Genomic DNA, 15,423 nt, shown 5'->3' on the forward strand with positions numbered 1-15,423 from the left:
TCACTCCTGTTGTTCCACTACCTTGTTTTAAGTAGAATTGCTCTTTAATAAGCAGAGATGCAGTGTTTATGTCGACCGCTTTTATTGTGAAAGGGAGATTGCGACCCAGTGGCTGACAGAATCTTTAAAGCACAGCTCATAGAGAACTAATATAATCATTGGTGATATAACCATTTACTTCATCATGATATGTTAAATCAAAAAGTTGTCTATTGTCACTTTAAAGATGTTTATTATTAACATTAATGTTTAGAGGTCAAGTATTGCGTCTTTCCTGGCTTTTTACTGTTCCTGGTTCTATTTTCTGTCCGTAAATCTTTCCTCACTGTCGATAATTTCATCAGGATGGGTTCGTTCCATGCAGAGCCGCCTCCTCCAAAGCAAAGGATAGAACGGCAAAGGAAGGCCCCCACTAAAGAAGTGAAAAGGATGATGCCTACTCAGGTAACTTATACTACAATGGCTTTATTTACCTGATTCATGTGCAGTAACCAGTGCCAGATACATACCTGCAAACTAGTCACCTTTCGGCGAAATTCGCCGTTTTCAACTCAAAATATGTCATTGACGTGAATCGTGTAGATCATAAGAGTTTTTTTTTAGGGGGGGGGGCTGACCGACCAACCAACCAACCATAGACTGTATAACGGACTGTATAATGAGCAAGAAACAAGTTTGCTATCTTCACAATAAATAAAATCTTTGTTCAAATGACTCGCGTTCCACGACCACCGACCAATCATAAGCAAGATAAACCACAGCGCGCGTTTTTTTACCCATCGGTCCCTCTTGAGTGGAGTGCTCAGTTGTCAGCGAGTGGTTCTTCTGGACAATTACAGATACAAGTTTTGAGGTAAATCTACAAAAACATTGTATGCTGTATCATTTTAACGTTGCTGAAGTAAAATTATTTGATCCAAATAAAGTGTATTAACATGCTTCAGCTGATCAGCTTGTTGCTAGCTAACCTCAGTGAATTGTGTTAAAGTTAGCCTAGCTAGACCAGTTCTACGTCACCTCGTTCAATGCGAAAAGAAGACGTTTGTGATGGCTAATCTCCACAGCATCCGTCCTGTTACTGTTATTACTGGCGGCTATGTCATTGTGGTCAGATATGAGAGGGATGAAAACGAACACGTAATGAACAAATACACATCCGTGTGTGGTTTAGTGAGTAGCTAGTAGTGGTGCAATGGATGATCCGTGATCCGATCGGATCAATTATTTCGGTTTCGCATTCATCAACTTTTTAGTAGCTACGAAAAGTTTGGAGTTACGAACAAAATCTACAAACGCTGGCGACCGTGTGTAGAGTTTGTTTAAAGTGTTCGTAAGCACATATAACGCTTCACTGTTGGAAATGACAGTATTCATATTGCGCTGTGTTATGTACACAAGACGCAGATGCCTTTGAAACACGCGATCTAAAAACGAAAACATATTTTATATGTAGTAACAATTGTTGGCAATTGGCAGGTTTAAGATCCAGATTAGGTTCATGGTTGTGAATTATCTATGTAAATCGACTCTACAGATTACACGTTCATTCTACATGCTGAATGATGATAGCGTAATAAAAATATAGGCTATACATACAATGACAAAACTGCCGTGGGCTATATGTTATCCGTATCCTTTGTTAAAATTAATGTTCAATAGCTCTATGCCAATGGGAACAACAGAACGTGCGCATTACATATGGACCAATGCGACACGTTCATTATGGCCGTGGACCGATAAACACACAGTAACGTACGCACACCAACCGGCATGTGCGTGTTTAACACCTTGTTTAACACTGGCGTTACCGCCGCTTCACTTAAATAATGAAGAACTGCTTTTAATTACGACTTGGCCGAGATCTTAACGTGCTGTTCATGCGTTTCCCATGAATAGCCTACTACTATAACTCGGAGCGGAGCAGGATATAATGCGCATGCGCGGCGTTGCTAGGCAACGTGTACAAAGCGAGAGTACAGGTCGTTTTGGTCAGAGCTATGAAGAGAATATATTTGAGGAAGCTCATACATATGATGGGTCACCTGCTGCCACCAGATGCTGACACTGACCAAGAAATTCTGCGTTTCAATGTTGACCAGGCGCTTCCCAGTTTTCAGCATGGAGAGGATGTTGTCAAGTGGTGGGCCGTCGTCTTCAATACAGGGAAGTACCCTGCACTGTGTCAGGCAGTCAAGGCTGCCCTCTCAATTTTCCATGGTGCCCTGGTTGAGTCTTCCTTCAGTGTCATGGGGACCATCATTGATCAACGATCAACGTAAATGAAGATCTCCACCCTCAGTGCTGTGCAGACTGTTAAATGCACTTTGCAGACCAGGAACCAGACTGGGGTGGAAATGTTCAGAAGGGATGATTTGAAGTTTGGGGAGGTAGATAGGAGGTTGTGTTTTAACATTAGTGCAGCTGGAACTAGGGACAAAGCCCAACGACAGGAAAATCAGCTTGTAATCAGAGAAAGGAGGGTTGAGTTTGGCTGCCAGCCATCTACCAGTGCTGCTAGTAATAGGGCAGAGGTGGTGGAGAACAATAGTGTGGCCGGAAAGAGGCACATTGCCAAGCAGCGAAAACGGGCCCTTGAAAGGCTTGTCCAGGCCAAAAGGATGAAAAAATGAAAATAATATTACGTTGATATGTTGCCAAATTTGGCCAATGGGATTTACTGTTGACCTGTCCTGAATGCTTTTCACCAGTTTATGGGTCAATAAATGTGCCATTGTTACCATAAGAAAAGGTTGTCTTTTCCCTTTATTTTCTTATGGGAGTACACCAGAATGCTTCATTTACATGTTAAAATAGCTAAATTTGGCTGGGGGGGGGGGGATGCCCCCAGACCCCCCTACAACAGTTTAGTTTGTCACCTTTTTCAGCCCTTCTGAGTTTGCAGGTATGCAGATAGATGATACATCTTTAAAAGTAAAATATTCAGTCAATAATCTTTCAAAACAGAGCATTCTTAATTGTTATGTACATGTTTTCTGTTAGCTGAAGAAAATGGGAGACTCCCATCAAGAAGCAACAGAGAAAGAGGTGGAAAGGATCCTGGGATACCTGAAGAAGTATTACCAAGATGATCGTGAGTTTAAAGCCGTCCTATATGACACTTCTTCATTGTGTAATTATTATTTGCTAACGTGTCTGTGCTTCCCACAGCAACATCACCAATTTTGTATTATGAGTTTGTCATCGACCCCAACTCGTTTTCCCGGACAGTTGAGAACATTTTCCACACATCCTTTCTCATCCGGGTGAGCTTCCTTAGCTGATGTTTGGATAAACTGAACTTCTCTGTCTTTGGTGACCATTACCAAGTTTGAAAATGCTGTTTGTCTTTCAGGATGGGCTGGCCAGGATGCATTTGGATAGTGACAGATTACCTTGTATAGGTAAGTAGATGTAACATTTTGATGTATTATTCTGACCAATACAAATATGTTTAGGTAAATTATTCAACCAGTGTTGTGTGTCTTTGTTTTTCAGCACCAGTGGAGGAGGGAGAGGTGGAAGCTGGAGGATCAAGCATCCGTAAACAGTGTATTGTCTCCATCAGCCCAAAACTATGGAAGGTTAGCAAATTTTCACCTGAAAACAAAGAATATACCTGGCTAAAATAAATGTTAACTCTTTTTGTTATGTCATAATCGTGATTTTTATTTTGTCTACTGTTATTTTCTTTTACCCAGGAAATAAAAGAGGCCTACGACATCAGAAACCCATTGATTCAGCCTTCAAACATGCAGCCTGAATGATGGACCCTGCTGTCTTTTGTTAGCTCAATCCAAAAATTGTTTTTAGATGTTACTTAAAAAGAGTATTTAATTCTAGACTAGATCACTCTTGTTAACACATTATAGTTTAATTCAAGCTTTTACTGATTTTAAGAATTGAATAATAAAAGGGGGGAAAAAGAGAAGTCTAGAACTCCATCCATGCAGCCATCCATGACCTATTGCTGTCATCTGTATGGTTTTAAATGATAGTTGGGAAAACCTGGGTTTAACCTTGTGCATTAAATATAAAAAATGTTGTGCTCATCCCTGAAAGGCAGGGAACAAGGAGGCATGTGTGAGCATAAAAAGACCCATTACTTAGTCATGACCCACAGACGTGCAACTAGTGACAATCTAGCTCTGCTTGTCACAATATGTGTGTTAAAGCAAAACTATTCACCCTAAAGACTGAATGCTTTTCAACCAACCAACAAATATATTCCTTCCAGTTTCAGGCGTTCTCGTATGGGGGAATTTATTGTCATTGTACAACACAGTAATGTAATGAAGTGCAGTTTCAGTCTACATGCTACAAACGACAAACAAAAAATGGTAAAGTGTGGAGGATGATGTCTTCAGATGGTGGGAAGAAGCTGCGCTGTAGTCAGGTGGCGGTAGAGTAGGAGGTACTTCCTGTTCTTGACAGATGGAACAGGTTGGGGCTGGGGTGTTTTTAAAAAGTTTTCTTTTGAATTCTTCTTTGGCACCCCATGTTGTTCGGTAGATGGGTACCTATGTTTCTAGGCCATGCACATCCCATGCCAGATGATGTTTCTTGATCATGCAAGGTTTTTGTGATTCTGATTCCGATTCTGACTTCTTTATTTTCTCCTTGGCTTTGCTCACGTTAAGTAGTATGTTATCTGATATTTTGTCTCCCTCATGTTATGGTGTACTTTAATGTGCAGAAATGTTTCTATTTCTCTGTAACATTTTCCGGTCCTGATCAATAATGACAAAAATAAAAAGTGAATTATGCAAGTGCACTTAGTTGATATCCTTTTTCATGTAGTCTTTACTCTTATTGTTTTATTTTTTAAAGTGGGATCTCAGGAAATGTCTTGTTAGGATTCATGTTCTGTTGTCATTAAGATGTAACAACCAAAATCATGGATAAAACTTTTTTTTTAAAAACCTGCATACAAAATGTGTCAGTCTCCCCTTGCTCTATTTTGACTGAGTGAATATCACTATGATTACACTCAGATGGATGAGCACACTGATATCATTGTGTGTTCTCATCCTGATGATGTACAACATCATCCTTGCATCTCCTGGCACTTTTAAAGAGACAGGCACTCTTTCTGCTGCCTCCCATCTCTTCCTTTCTCCCTCTCTGAGCATTTTTTTCCCTCCAAAGCAGAGCTTCAGTCACACCCGTGCAGTGATGTGAGGCTAAGCTGCGTATGAGGCAGGGAAGAGCAGTTCCCTTTTTCACACATCTCTGATTAGGCTGGATTCCTTATGTAATGACGTTTTTTTTTTTTTGCTTTTTTATATAACAATGACTTGAAAAATATGTCACAGGCTCACCATGGGCAATGCAGTGCAGAGCGTTTATTAGTCACTGAGGCACACACTCGCACAGACACAGAGGCGTGCACTCACTCCCTCCACAGCTCCAGCAGAGACTTGCCAGTCCTGGCGATGCTCAGGCTGAAATAACGATGCAGTTCTGCAGAAAGGTGCTCTGCAAGCCGTGTAGTGCCAGAGTCACTTCACCAGAGGAGGACATGGAATACAAGATGGGGAGCTGCATTGGAATCTCACGCAGACAGGTAAACAGAAGACGGAGGATGCTGAGCAGAGGCTGCCTGCAGTGCAGCATCCATGTGTGACTGAGAGCGGATGAGGAGAGGGAACAGGTTTTATTAGTCTAGAGTCTTTAATCAGGCAAAGGCAGAGAGAGAGAAGGAGCTGTTCAGTGTTGGAGGAGGGGCGACGTCAGTGAGGAGAAGGAGCTGTTGAGATGCTGATGTATAGGAGCTCAGTGTAGATGCTGAGATGAAGATGGAAGGCATGTTGATATGATAATGTACATGTGTAGGGTTAATTTACACCGAGGACTGAATGCCTGCTGAGACAGGAGGAACCCCGAAAGGGAAGTGTGTTTGAGAATCATGCTGTGCTGTCTTTTAAAAAACTAGAGTCAGTGTTATTTATAGGGATGACAATAAGTCTTGGCACTCTGCTGAAGATGGCCTGTGATGATGGAAAATAAAACAGGATCCAAAATAAATTTCAAGTCCTCTGTAGTCCAAATATAAATGTGTCTCTTGCTTGCATGTTGCTCTGTAATTCTGGCCAGTGGTGTTTATGTCAGAGTGGGTTTGTGATGCTGTTTTAACTCTGGTCTGTACAAGTAAATCACTGCAAAATGGACAGAAGTCAAGCTTTGACAGATTATCACAGCGAAGCTAACAGAATGAATAAATGTGAAAAGGATTGGGGTTGTATTGCATATTATCAGCAGGGAGCTGGGACTCCTCATTCTGCTGTACATAGCATGCCTGTTTGTTTACAATGTGGCCTCAGATATAGCGTTCCCTCCCGCTGACTGACCGGCCTCCTGAGGTGACCCCCCCCCCCCACACACACACACACACACAACCACACAGATACCTCTACAACCCTAAGCAGACATGGCTTCCCCAGCTCCAGTTTGGTCTCCACCCCTCGGTCCTGTCCCCTCTTCTGTCCCTGTCCTGTGTCCACCCTCCGTCCTCTCCTCCCACTCTGCGTGTGATTTAAAAATAGCTTCAGAGAGACCGGGGCTCCTCAGAGGAGAGCACAGAAACAAACATTGGCCTTGAGTCTGACAGTAAACACAGATTGGATTTGAGTTGGTAAAAAGCTTGACACTGTGAGGAAAAGTCTTCAGTGGTGAGTAGTTTGTGAGTTGCATCCATGACGCAGATCTGTTTAATGCAATATGAGGATTTATATGTGTTTAGTAGAATTGCCTTGACCAGGTGGATGAACATGGTTTAAACCTTCTCTGTCTCTAACCATGCTGACTTAAATTATGTGTGTTATCTTTGAGAAACAATAAAAGATTGTAACATTTAAAAAAACAGCATTGTATTTAGCATTATTGTCTTCCAGCTGGTTTTTCTGTGCCAGTGGAAGGTCAGGTGAGGGGCAGGAAGCAGTAACCTGATAGTCTAAGTGTCTAAAGGAAGACATACTGTGCTGATCTAAACCCTAGAGCTTAAACTATAGCTCATGTTGAGTGACTGACAGGCCAAGATGAGGTGAGAAGAGACCGAGCAAATGTCTAATCATATAATTTGTCCCAGTGCTCCCCGTGCTTCCAAAAAACTCTGAAACACTGCCGCCTGCTAAAGTGCACACACGTCCACGGCTGAAATTACACCCCATTCACACAAATACCAAGCGGGCAGGGATGGGAAGTGTCGCCACACCAATGTATAATGAGAATTAAGACGTTCAGTAAGGGGAAATCCAGGTATTAAATTCCCTGATGGGATGGTCATAAGAAATATGTGTGACAGACATTTATTATTTATACTCATGACTAGAATAAACAGCCTTTGTGATATTAGTTTGTAAAAAGACTGTGCATGACAAATTGTGCACAAGACTGGAATAAAGTGGACAGGCCAGAACTCTATTTATAAAGTCTTGCATATTCAGGTCAGTGCTTTCTGACTACAGAGCTACCATATATTCCCTGCAGTCATATATGAGGAATGCTCAAACACTACGACTATAAGCACAAGTGTTTACTGCGCAGCTGCAATATATACATCAAAGAGAGGGGAAATAAAGACGATTGTCAGGGAATATGTGGTACGTTTTTGAAAGTGATTACTTCTGTAGTTGATATACAAGCAAACCATGGCTAAAGCTTGATGTGCTTTTCTTCAAATAATCAAAATATGTTTGCAGTGTTTTTCTAATATTGCTGGATGATTTCATTTGCTTTGACTTTAACTCATGTTCCTTTACAGACTGAACACTCCTGGAAGCCAACAGACACCCCAATCTGTTATGAGGATTACCTTACTGAGCCCCAGTCACTGTCAGTATGAGACAGTCACTTGGTGTTACACAGTGCATGTGAAAAGATTTTGTTTTAGGTAATTCAAACCAGAGAAGGGGCTGCTGGTCTTAATTTGTCCAATATACTCCTAAAGTAATCTCTCGAAAAAAACTTTTATGATTAGAAGATGCTTGTTAGGGGATCTGTTTCTGCATCAGTGGAGGTAAAGCCTGCCCTTTGGTCTGAGGGGGAGGTCTTGCTTCAAGTCAATAATCTCTTAAACAACACACACACTTAACAAGCTCCCTGCTACCACAACCCCATACCAGAGATCTGCAATCCTGCAGAGTCTGTGACTGCTGTTCACATTTTGTGTCTCTCTGTGGAATAGTTGTACGCTGATGGTCCCTCTGTGCCATTGTCTTTCAGCCAGCTGATGTGAGAGGCTGTTGGTTTGGGCAGTTGTGGCCCCACAGCTGGCTGAGCCATGGGGAACGAGAGCAGCACAACTGAGGCGTTGGTAAGGGCGAGCTCACTGGCGTTAGATGGCTAAGAGTGCTTTATGCTGTCATTCCTCAATCTCTAACAAAAATAACACTGGCTCGCACAATTACTAACTGTTGGCTTTTGTAAAACACATGGGATGTAAATACAGCTTTGTGTACCTTCCTATGCTTAATTAAAGCGTTGCTAATAACAAAATAAATACATGTTAGATGCTTTTATCATGACAAAATGTGCCATCTGTGATTACTGCACCCTGATTCTTCCAAGTTTTATTTCTTGCAGCTTATATCATGATGTTTTAAAAAAAATTGTTTTAAAAATCAATGTTTTTTGTAAATGTAAACACGTTTTTAAAAAATGACAGGAGAGAAAAAACGGGAATTTCCACGTGACTGTCTCCAGCAGTGGAATTCAGGATTATCTTAATAGGATTAACATACACATTTGTCTCATGAGCTATAGTCTCTGTAAACCATGCTGTGGCTCTCATTAGATGTGATTGTAGAAGGAGGCTTAACATTGTTGCTTTTGCCTTAAAAACCATGTGATTTGTTTTCAGTGCGTTAGTGCATACCACTGCTGCTTTGCACTATACAGTGGCTGTTCCCTTTCAACGACTCTTGTTGAACACTTTCATTTCCTATTACAGCCAGAAGAGGGCACTCCAGAAAATGTTGTTCTGTTTCCACCTCAGGAAAATCAAAATGACTCCCCTCAGGTACAACGTGTGTGTGTGTGTGTGTGTGTGTGTGTGTGTGTGTGTGTGTGTGTGTGTGTGTGTGTGTGTGTGTGTGTGTGTGTGTGTGTGTGTGTGTGTGTGTGTGTGTGTGTGTGTGTTAGGTGAGATACGCATCCTTTCACAGCAAACATGAAACCTTAAAATGACTCTTTCTGGTTTTGTTGAAATGCTTTACAGTGCGCCTATCAAGCCTATAATGCGTCCTTTTTTGCTAACAATATTAAGCTAAACAAAAACAGAAGGTGTATATTTACGTTATCTGTAGCCTATAAGATAGCCGACAAAATATTAATATTAATCATGAAGAGCAAAGCAGTCATATTTGAGTCCCTGCTTTAGAGTGCCATTTTGTGATATTGAGCAATTTCAAACATCTTATTTACCATTTTATTCAATATTTAAACATATATATGAATATATATAAAACAATTATGGTATGATATCTATAAGATAACCGCAAATCCCACCCTCATTTGCATATAAAAGACAGCACGTACGATTTAAAAATCACTGGAATAGATTTAAATAGTCATTTGAAAAAAAACATTTATTGACTCATTTATGATTTTAATGTATACTTATTTACTAATTTATTTTATCACAAATGATTTCATAGGCATCGGTATTTCTTTTGTTTGAGTATTTATTTATTAATTAATATATATATATATTTATATATTTTTAATTGACTTAAATGGCATTACATACTTATATATCTTTCACACTCAATCAGTTTCCAACGAGCCTTACCACCCTTGTTTGGTGTCATGATGGTTGTGTATTTTACACATGTTAATGATGATTTATCAGGAAGAGAGAAATGAGGAAGATTCCAAACATACACCAAAGCTAATACTCGTGGTCCCATTTAATACCCAGTGAATATTAGCCTGGAAAATATACTGTTTACTTACCAGCTGAAAACATTCAGTGTACCGACAGATGATGTGTTTCCTATCAGAGGACCATAGGCTGTTTTAATGGCCTGCGGGAGTGTGTGTTAAGTGTCTAGGAGAAGGTGCTGTCATGCTCCGATGATGTCACACCTTAGCAACACTCACTGGTCAAAGTTGGATGAAGGAGGAGCTTGTATAATGCAGCAGGATTTTGTGTGTATGTAACCAAAACTTCTAGGAATGTAACCTGATCCCCTCTCAGGGGGTCACTGCAGACCCGACCCTTGGCCTAATTCCCAGCATTCACCTGCAGAGGCACTGTCTGTCAGTCAAAGTAGGGAGCCAGAAGACACAGCAGCAGGGAGAGAAAGGGGAGGAGGCTGGAAGCAGCGGTGGATAGGGCATGAGCAAAGAGGGAAGGAGGAGGAAAAAGAAAAGAGAGCTGTATACAGTAGAGGGGGAGGAGAATGTTCAGCACTTCCCTGTGGCCAGCTCAGTGAAGTCTCAGCAGCAAGCACTGTGTTTACCATTGCGTAGTAGTTTGGGGTCTTTAGTCTCCACACACAATCCTGAGGAGGCTCATGGAAATTTAAAGGGGGAGCGGTAGCAGCAGAAAAGAGGACAGGACTGTGAGGAGAGGAGGAGCTGAGTCAGTACCAGAGAGGAGAGTGTAAGCGTCAGCAGCAGCATGTGTTGCAGCATGTTTGCCCCCTTCTTCAAAACACAGAGCCCTGCAGAGGCTGCCTGTGCAATGAGAAAGGTAGAAGGGTAGCAGAGGAGTCACCTTCAGCAGCACAGAGGAGCAAACACTGCTGGGTAAGTGCAACACAGGGGATGGAAAGAAGGATGTGTGTTAAAGCTGTGTTATGTCTTAGTGAGGGCCTGCCTCTGCTTCAGCCTCCTCCCTGTTTACAACAGTCATGTGTTAGGCATTAGAGTTGTGTGAGCACATGGGCACTGACAGATTGAGTTAACAGTAAGTGGGATATAATGAGCGTTGGACAAGAAGCAGTTTCCAGGCAACCTCAGTGTGCTTTCTGTTTGTTTCTGCGGGTTAATGGATAACAGACAGTGCTTTTTACGTGAGGGTCAAACTATCTGTAACAAGGGCCGTGCTCTTCCACCTCACTGAGCTTCCACTTCTTCATACAATGGCCATTAATATGTTGAATAAGTGTTGGTTATAAACTCCTGGGGCTGTTTCTTGTTATTCTGTTGAAGCTGCCCTGAGTTGATGTCAGTGAAGTTGGTTTCCACTGTGACCTTATCAGGTGAGAAAGTTCAGACAGGAAACAGGAAACCAAAGACACGTCAACATATAGCCTTATATGATAAAACTGTGTTCATTTTTGAATTTGCTGTTAAAATGTGGATGAATTGTTTGTGATACACAAAATGACAGTAGATCACAGGCATTCAGAGTGACACCTGCAGCATGCTTTTTTGGGTTTACTCTGTTCTTGTACTGTATGTCTTATGTTCTCAAATGTTTTTTTTCTGCAACCTAGCAGGAGTAGTCTAAAATAAACATTTAAAAATAGCTAAATTTCACTTGGAAACACAGATGTGAGGAGAGAGGCTACAATTGGCCAACATTCCTCTAAAGTGAGTTTTAAAGGCGTAGTGCAGTGAAGATTTTAGCTTTTTTTTGTTCTTGTGTGAGCAACATCCTCCATCTGACCAGAGTGTGTCACACAAAGAGGCTCTTTGTTGTGGTGACACAGGTGAGGCCAGTGACTCAAGAGCCTCTTAACTACACTCACAGCTTAACTTGTTAAACTGTCTCTAATATCTGAAAAAGGCACCACTGACATGTGAGGGGACATTCTGTAGTCAATCTTCAAGCAGGACTACATAGTGGATTGGTGTTGCATTTTAAAATTCAATCAATACAATGAAAATTGCTACATTAACATTAGAATAACCTTAATAATTGAAAATGACATTGCAAACTGGTAAAACTAGACCCCTAATATCAAGATTTTTGTTTATTTGCCATTATACTCACTTCCTTTTGTGTGCAGCCATGCTGTCTACTTGTTTATTAATAATGAATGAACGGATTCAATTCTGAATCTCTGCTGATCCATGATGGTTGGCATTAACACACTGGTTTTGAATCCTTTTGTACTCACACCGTTAAATATAATCACATTTTAGTTCGCTAATATCAGCCTGTCTTTGTGAGAAAGAGTTCACATCTTCCTGACATACTGACTGTTAAACGACTGTGTTGTGTTTATGTGTCAGTGCTTACGTTCACATTTGTTTGCACCTGCACTCCTCCGTTTATTTCCAAGAGGGCGAAACAATGGAAACTTTCCCTTCTGATATCTGAGGCGACCTATGTGGGAGAAATTCCATCATAGAGGGTCCACAGTTAAGTTATGTGTTGGTGCTGCAATATGATGCCACCACAGCCGAGTGTTGTGGTGTGTGCTGTGGTTGGATTCTGTCTGTCTGCTATTAGGCCAAGAGCCCAATGTGTTGCTTTCAATATGTCACATTTTAAATACACTATTTACTTCTACATCTTAATATTGTTTCTGATGATAAAAGGAAAGTCTGAAATTGTCAAATGGATAAACTCTAGAAAATGTGACCACTAAAAGTACTGGTTAGACTGGTACCCAACTGTTGAAGTGCCTCTGGGTATTAAAAGTAAATAACTAAATATTTGTTATTTGTCACTTGACTTGGAGTACATTTTTATAGCCTTGGTTTTTAAGCTTAAACTGTTGATTTTTTACATTATTTAATCTTGGCGTTTATTTAATAAATCTATTATTCTTTTTCTATTTCTTTTTCTGTGTGAGTCCCTTTGTGTTGAATGTTGATGTGAAAGTGTTATATAAAAAACAATTAAATCTGAGATGAGTTTTAACCACATGTCTGAACCACATTCCAGCAGGGCTGGTTTGTCTTTAATGATTGTTCTTTCTGGCTGGAAAGAGGTTTTATCATAGCAGACTTCCTTGTGAGTAGTTTCCAAGGTAGAAAACACCCGACTGTTATGAAACATTTATTTGAACTAGTTTCCTTTTGTCTTTCACAATAATAGTTAGGTGCTGCTGATAACTGCAGTGTAAGCAAAGCTGCAGAGATTAGCCTGGTATAAATTCTAGGCTATAACACTAGAAATAATCCTTTAATCGCAGTAATAGTATAAGAAATGCAAGTTGAGAGACAAAGAGAGAAGCTCCAGTCAATAGGACCTATACACTACCACACAAACAACACTTTACTTAATAGTTTAACATGGGTGGAGTTATTTCTCTGTGATGTTTGGCTTTGAGCGTTGAATCTGTAGGTGTTCCTATGTTTGTTCACAACCAAGGCACCTATAAATAGGCCGCAACATGCTCATACTTGTTTAACTTCACACTTTTATCGTGTGCAGGAAAGACTACCTACCATTATAATTCTCTCTTCCACAGCCGGAAACTCGCGCTAAGGGTTTGGCCCAGAGAGACGACAAAGGCCTTCTGACTGTTTCCTCGACCAGCCAGCAGAGTTTGCTGTCCCAACCACTGCTCCCAGAAGTCCCAGTGATCAGTGGGGTTGAGGAGAGCAGAAGTTTGGCTGAAGAGCAGGACGAGCTGGAGTTTCCTCACGACCTGCTGCCCAATCTAGACTTCAGCAGTGAGCTCAACATCTGGGAGTCCTCTCTGGGGTAAGTTCAGGATATAAACATATGATCATAAACAGGCATACACACTTATGGAGGTAACTATCACTGTTCATATCATAATGTCAATAAAAAAACATGACTTGACTTCACAGAGAGTAGAAAGACATTATTGCTTGACTTGTGGTGGCTGTTACAGTTCTGAGGAAATGGGAATACCGTTAAAACGTCTGTCAGCTTGACATCTCTATGTTAGCTAAGCAGCAATATAGGCCAAAAAATAAAAATAACTAGGTAACTTTGCCTAGCATAAAGGCCTTTCAAACAAATGTTCTCAATCATCTTCTCTTTATGAGCAATGGGGTACTACATGAACCCCCAATTTTCTGTTGTAGTTTACCTGACAGATTTATGTATTGAGTATTTTTCCCCACCCTTTTGTAACTGGTTCACAATGGGCGGGGCACAGGAGGGAACATTTGACGTCATGCTCTTATGACACCACAAGTTTAGCAACATTTGGATCACTTTTGTTGCATCTTTGCATTAAGTTTTACTGTCAATATAGCAAAGCGATATGTCATTTTATAGAAAACATGTAATATTGTCCCACCAGTTTATTGTTGTTGAGGTTGTGAGAGGCAGAGACACAACTTGGCCTGATCACAACACATACAGTAGCTCTATTTTCTATAGAACTCAATAGTCTTACATTTAATTTACTCTTTTTAAAATAGGCAATCAATCATATTTAAGGTTTATAAAACCAAGGATATATCCGAAGTTAAGGAAAATATCATATAGTGATTGGCTACCCCGGCTTTCACTTAAGGATACAGGTTTATGATCAACAATGTATCATATTATCATTGCATTCTTGTAAAATAATTTATTCAATATACATTTAGCTTGATTTATGGCTGTAAATGGAGTAAATTTGTACCAATTATCAAGTCAAGGTGAAAGCAAAGCTAATATTGATTTGTTGTGAATCTGTGTGGTGTGGGTTTGTGTACGCAGAGCTCAGACTAGCTCAGCAGAAAGGAAATGTGAGAAGGTGAACCCCCTGCTGGCGGGTCTGCAGCCGCACATGGAATTCAGTCCACCACTGGTGGTTCTAGATAAAAGGTACAATGTAGATTCAGCATGATGGTGGATAGGGGGGGCGTCTGCTCTGGGATGTGCTCAGGGATGATCAAAAGTAAAAGCAGGGAGCATGGAGTGTGCCCAAAATATGATAGGGTGATTAAATGTTTCTAACTTATACTGGAATGTACTGGACATCAACTGTTTAGGTGTTGCTTGTTTAAGCAGATTGTGGTGTGGTATTTTTTTTTTAATGCTTGGGTGAATTACCTGCAGACTTACTTTATGCTCTGTTTCTACAGTTGCCTGGTTTTCTAAAGCGTAATTGTACTAATTTGTCTGAGACATTAAGGTGTTCTGAAAAAGTGACTCATTGCAGAAGTATGTGAATGTAAAAAACTATGAATCAGATCAGATAATCACTGTTATGAGTGACTTCTGAGTAACTCCTCAGTAGGATGTACCACTTTACTAAAGGGTGCAGAGAAAACGTAACTAATAATTCATAGTTAACCAGGAATAAAGAAGGTTATCTTCATTAAGACTCATTTATGTAGTAGTCATAACCCAAAAGATCTATATAATGTGAAAAAATTATAGATTAGCAGTTCATTAATAACCAGTATACATTAGCAACAACACTCTTTTTGGTGGACCATAATGTCTTTGTGAATTTCATCCAAAATATTTACCGGATAGATAAGAATTCCCAAACTACAAAAATGCAAATGAAGAATGTTGATGTTACTGCCTTTCAGCCAAACACTGCAGAGTAA

General features: G+C 40.4%; 2 protein-coding genes across 4 annotated transcripts in view; both read left to right on the plus strand.

The window, feature by feature from the left end:
• Positions 1 to 4,771, plus strand: part of LOC134858437 (non-structural maintenance of chromosomes element 4 homolog A-like) — a 65,346-nt gene extending 60,575 nt beyond the window's left edge. For 2 of the 3 annotated variants that reach the window (XM_063874318.1, XM_063874317.1), the window contains exons 6-11: positions 345 to 444; positions 3,001 to 3,091; positions 3,169 to 3,263; positions 3,353 to 3,401; positions 3,496 to 3,581; positions 3,699 to 4,771. In XM_063874318.1, the coding sequence (XP_063730388.1) occupies positions 345 to 444; positions 3,001 to 3,091; positions 3,169 to 3,263; positions 3,353 to 3,401; positions 3,496 to 3,581; positions 3,699 to 3,764 (487 nt within the window). In that variant the 3' untranslated portion in view covers positions 3,765 to 4,771. Of the gene's footprint in view, positions 1 to 344; positions 445 to 2,099; positions 2,976 to 3,000; positions 3,092 to 3,168; positions 3,264 to 3,352; positions 3,402 to 3,495; positions 3,582 to 3,698 lie in introns of those variants that run through there. The other variant, XM_063874320.1, reaches the window with a different exon arrangement.
• A 507-nt stretch (positions 4,772 to 5,278) lies between these two features.
• Positions 5,279 to 15,423, plus strand: part of LOC134858431 (transforming acidic coiled-coil-containing protein 2-like) — a 53,486-nt gene continuing 43,341 nt past the window's right edge. Inside the window, exons 1-2 of the mRNA XM_063874308.1 lie at positions 5,279 to 5,563; positions 13,371 to 13,606. Coding sequence (XP_063730378.1) covers positions 5,453 to 5,563; positions 13,371 to 13,606 — 347 coding nt within the window. The 5' untranslated portion in view covers positions 5,279 to 5,452. The remainder of the gene's footprint in view (positions 5,564 to 13,370; positions 13,607 to 15,423) is intronic.

This window comes from Eleginops maclovinus, chromosome 22, assembly GCF_036324505.1.
Source record: "Eleginops maclovinus isolate JMC-PN-2008 ecotype Puerto Natales chromosome 22, JC_Emac_rtc_rv5, whole genome shotgun sequence".
NCBI classification, from domain to species: domain Eukaryota; kingdom Metazoa; phylum Chordata; class Actinopteri; order Perciformes; family Eleginopidae; genus Eleginops; species Eleginops maclovinus.